Source organism: Callorhinus ursinus, unplaced genomic scaffold (genome assembly GCF_003265705.2).
Source record: "Callorhinus ursinus isolate GAN/ISIS: 27379988/994484 unplaced genomic scaffold, GSC_fseal_2.0 scaffold2530, whole genome shotgun sequence".
Taxonomy (NCBI): domain Eukaryota; kingdom Metazoa; phylum Chordata; class Mammalia; order Carnivora; family Otariidae; genus Callorhinus; species Callorhinus ursinus.
The window spans coordinates 829-5,437 of NW_027399584.1; the positions used below are offsets into that span (position 1 = coordinate 829).

The 4,609-nt window shown below is 36.6% G+C and overlaps 1 protein-coding gene across 1 annotated transcript; it reads right to left on the reverse strand.

Annotated features, from left to right (window-relative positions):
- Positions 1 to 407: 407 nt before the first annotated feature.
- On the reverse strand, positions 408 to 653 carry LOC112818943 (small ribosomal subunit protein eS26-like). Its single transcript, XM_025866009.1, has one exon. It carries the CDS (start codon positions 651 to 653, stop codon positions 408 to 410), a length of 246 nt encoding a protein of 81 aa, XP_025721794.1.
- Between the last annotated feature and the right edge of the window lie 3,956 nt (positions 654 to 4,609).

Here is a 4,609-nt window from a genome sequence, read left to right on the forward strand (position 1 = left end):
ATTGAACCATCCTTGCATCCCTGGAATAAATCCTACTTGATTATGGTGAAAGATCCTTTTAGTGTATTGTTGAATGAGGTTTGCTAATAATTTGTTGAGGATTTTTGCATCTATGTTTATCAGGGATATTGGCCTGTGGCCTTTTTTCCCCTAGTGTCTTTGGTTATGGTATCAGGGTAATGCTGGCATTGTGGAATGTGTTTGGAAGCTTTCCTTTCTCTTCTATTTTTGGAATAGTTTGAGGATAATACATATTAACTCTTTTTTTTTTTGAAGTATAATTGCCATTTATTTTTTTTTTCCTGGAGAACAGCTTTTCTTTGATTCTTAAGGATTTTAGCTCCTTATGTGGGCTTTGGTGGAGGTCGTGGGGCAGCACCCATGGGTCTGAATCGGGGTGGGGGTGTTCAGTCCTTCTGTGCTTCACAGGAGCAATACCTTACTACCTTGCTGTGAGTGGCACAACTCACGCAATAATATAGTTTCACATACAGCTTGGGAAGCACATAGGCATTGAAGACAGTCACTTCAGAAATGTCCCTGAAGGTGGTGGCCTCTACTGTGGTCTGAATAATGAACTTCTTAATGGCCTTGTGGGCATTAAGATTAATGGGCATGCAACAGGCATGGTTGGTACAGTGAATAGGCCCCATGTGGCTTCAGCCCTTTTTGGCACAACCATTATTCCTTCTCTCCTTGGTCATCTTTGAAGCAGGACCCTGGAGAGCTAGATATTAACTCTTCTTAAATGTTTGGTAGAATTCCCTTGTAAATCCATCTGGCCCCGAACTTTTGTTTGTAGGGAGTTTTCTGATTACCACTTCAATTTTGTTACTAGTAATTAGTCTGTTCAGATGATTCAGTTTTGAAGATGGAATGTTTTTAGGAATTTATCCATTTATTCTTGGTTTTTCAGTTTATTTGCATATAATTTTTCACAGTAGTCTCTTACAATCCTTTGTACATCTGTGGTACCAGTTGTTACTTATCTTTCATTTGATTTTATTCATTTGTGTGCCCCCTGTCTCCCTCTTTTCTCTGTCTCTCTGTCTCTTTTTATGTCTGTGTTCTTTTTTTTAAGATGTGTCTAACAAAGGGTTTGTCAGTTTTATCTTTTCACAGAACCAACTCTTGGCGTCATTTATCTTTTCTATTGTTTTTTAGTCTCCATATCACTTGTTTCTGCTCTGATCTTTATGATTTCCTTCCTTCTACTAACTTTGGGCTTTGTTCTTTTTATAGTTTCTTTAAATATAAGATTAGGGTTTTTTTGTTTTTAAGATTTTTCTTGTTTCTTAGAGTAGGCCAGGATTATTATAAATTTCCCTCTTAGAACTGTTTTCACTGAGTCCCAAAGATTTTAGACTGGTTTGTTTTTATTTTCATTTGTCTCCATGGATATTTTTATATCCTCTCTGGTTTCTTCATTGACCCATTTGTTGTTTAGTAGTGTGTTGTTTAGCTTCCACGTGTTTGTTCTTTTCCAGTTTTTTTCCTTGTAATTGATTTTTAATTTCATACCATTGTAATTGGAAAAGATGCTTGATATAATTTCGGTTTTCTTAAATTTATTGAGGCTTGTTCTGTGGCCTAACATGACTTATCCTGGAGAATGTTCCATGTGTACTGGAATATGTGTATTCTGGGTTTTTTTTGGATGGAATGTTCTGTGCATATCTGTTAAGTCCATCTAGTTTAATGTGACATTCAAAGGCACTGTTTCCTCATTGATTTTCTGACAGGATGATCTCTGCATTGATGTAGGTGGGATATGAAAGTCCCCTAATACTATTCTAGTTAGGGTCAGTCTCCTTTATGTCTGTTAATACTTGCTTTATGTATTTAGGTGCTCCTGTGTTGGGTACGTAGATATTTACAATTGTTATATCCTCATATTGGATTGATCCCTTTAGCAGTAGGTAATGCCTCTTTTGCCTCTTGTTAGAGTCTTTTTTTTTTTTTTAAGGCTATGTCCTCATTTTTTTTCTTTCTCTCTCTTTTTTTTTTAAAGACTTTATTTCTTTGAGAAAGAGAGAGCACAGAGGGAGAGTGAGAGGGAGAAGCAGGCTCCCCACTGAGCAGGGAGCCAGATGTGGGGTTCGATCCCAAGACCCTGAGATCATGACCCAAGCCCAAGGCAGACGTTTAACTGGCTGAGCCACCCAGCTGCCCCTACAGTCTTTTTTTTTTAAAGTCTGGTTTCTCTGATATAAGTATTGTTACCCTGGCCTCCTTTTTTGCTCTTATTTGCATGCAATATCTTTTTCCATCCTTTTACTTTCAGTCTATGTGTCTTTAGGTTTGAAGTATATCTCTTATAGGTAGGTAGCATAGATGGGTCTTGGTTTTTTTTAATCCATTCTGTCCCCTTATGTCTTTTGATTGGAGCATTTAAACCATTTACATATTTACATTTAAAGTAACTATTGACAGGTAAATACTCATTGCCATTTTGTTAATTGTTTCCTAATTGTTTTTGTAATGCTGTTTCTTCTCTTGCTGTTTTTCCTTGCAGTTGATGATTTTCCTTAGTGTTATGCTTAGCTTTCTTTCTCTATATTTTTTATCTATTATAGGTTTTTGGCTACCATGAGGGTCATACATATGGCGGGTTTTTGAGAGGGAAAAGAAAGACTTAGAAGTGTTGAGAATGTGGAGCAACTGGAATTCACATTCAGTGCTTGTGAGGATACAAAATGGTACAGCTGCTATGGAAAACGGTTCAGCAGCTTCTTATGGTAAAGGGTATGCTTAACTATATGACCAAGTGGTTCCATTCCTTGGTATTTATGGTGGTGGAGTATGAGCTATGTACCCACACAAAGTCTTATACAGGAATGTTCATAGCTACTTTATTATATTAGCCCCAAAGTGGAACAACCCATATAGTCATCAACAGATGAATGGATAAACAAATAATGGTATATTCATATAGTGGAATTCTATTTAGAAATAAAAATTAGTGAACTACTTATCTATGCAGCAACATGGAAGTATCTGAGACAGACAGTGCTTGGGGGGTGGGGAAGCCAGACGCAAGAAACTCCATATAGTATGAATCTATTTATGTCAAACTCTAAAACTGGTAAATTTTGAGTTAGAGAAAACAAATTAGTGGGTTGTCTAGGGCTGGGATTGGGACTGATAGGAAAAGGGTACAAACAAACCTTTCGTAGGTGATTGAAATGTTCTATATTGTGATTGTATCATTGGTTGCAGAGTTAAAAACATTTGCTGTAAGTCATTGAACTGCATACTTTAAATGGGTGCATTTTATAGTATGTAAATTACACTTCAAAGGATTTAAAAAATATTTTAGGAAAAATTTCTAGTAGTGTCTAAGAGAAGAAATTTCCATAACTTTAAGTATATATTTCTCGAGAAGTCTTAAAATATCAGTAGTATTCAAAATAAGAGTTAAAGTCTTTCAGCAAATATTCATGTACATTATACTCTATCAAATATCAGTATGAAATAGTTTGCTTAGAATTTTAATTTTATCTTTCTAGGGTGTGAGATTTACAATTTTAAGGATATCCCAGATTTCAGTAAACACTTTGAAAGAAGTTTGGGATCTATTTTTGTCAGTGTATTGAATCCTGACAGATTGAAAGGGATTAATGTATTAAGTATTGTCCTGCGATTTATCATTTAAGATCCTTCCAACTGCAAGTTAACAGAGAACCAGACTAAAACTGACTTACACAGTGGGTATTATTTCACATAAGATTTCTGGAACTAAAGTGTGTTTTCTAGGATTATAGTAGGGTTTTACAGTTCACTACCTGAGCAGTATCATGAAGGACCCAAGTTCCTTTTATCTTTCTGCCTTACCATTCTTGCTATGTTGGTATCCTCCTTTCAGATGAGTGCTTTGTCATTCTTGGATGGTTGTCTCAGATTTAGGCATCATAGATGATAACATTTAGGGAAGGAAAATGGAATATTCCTGTTTTGTATTCATTTTTATAAGTGAGGAAAACTTCCAAAAAGCCCATGCTCATGGCTTACTCAGTTAATTGGAGAAAGGGATAAGACCACACGAGTGGCTTGAATCAAACATTATTTACAACCTAGGGTTGGAAAGATGAAGAAATTGGCAAACAGAAGGAAGGTAAACAAAATCAGATAATCATTTTTTTATTAAAGTAGGGAGGAGAATGGCTGAGTAACCCAACGGTTTGCTGTATTAGATTACACTAAGACTCTGAAGGACAGGTTTAGTGAACTAGACAAAGAAATAGAAAACGTCTTGATAAAAGTGTATGTCCCCAATTTATGAAGGTGTTGCATTCCAAAAATTCTCCACACATTCATGGCCTAGTCATTAATTTATTGCTCAACTTAATGCAATATAGCTTTTATCTTAATGACACTGTAGCAGAAATGCTCTTCCTAAAGTCACCAGTGAGCTCCTAATTACCAATCACCTGGCCTTTTAAAATCAGTTGAGGGGTGCCTGGGTGGCTCAGTCCTTAAGCATCTGCCTTCAGCTCAGGTCATGATCCCAGGGTCCTGAGATGGAGCTCCACATCAGGCTCCCTGCTCAGCGGGAAGCCTGCTTCTCCCTCTCACACTCCCCCTGTTTGTGTCTCTCTGTCAAATAAGT

Excerpts from the sequence above, each read along its gene's own strand:
- LOC112818943 (XM_025866009.1), bottom strand. The coding sequence starts at position 653 with ATGGGGCCTATTCACTGTACCAACCATGCCTGTTGCATGCCCATTAAT.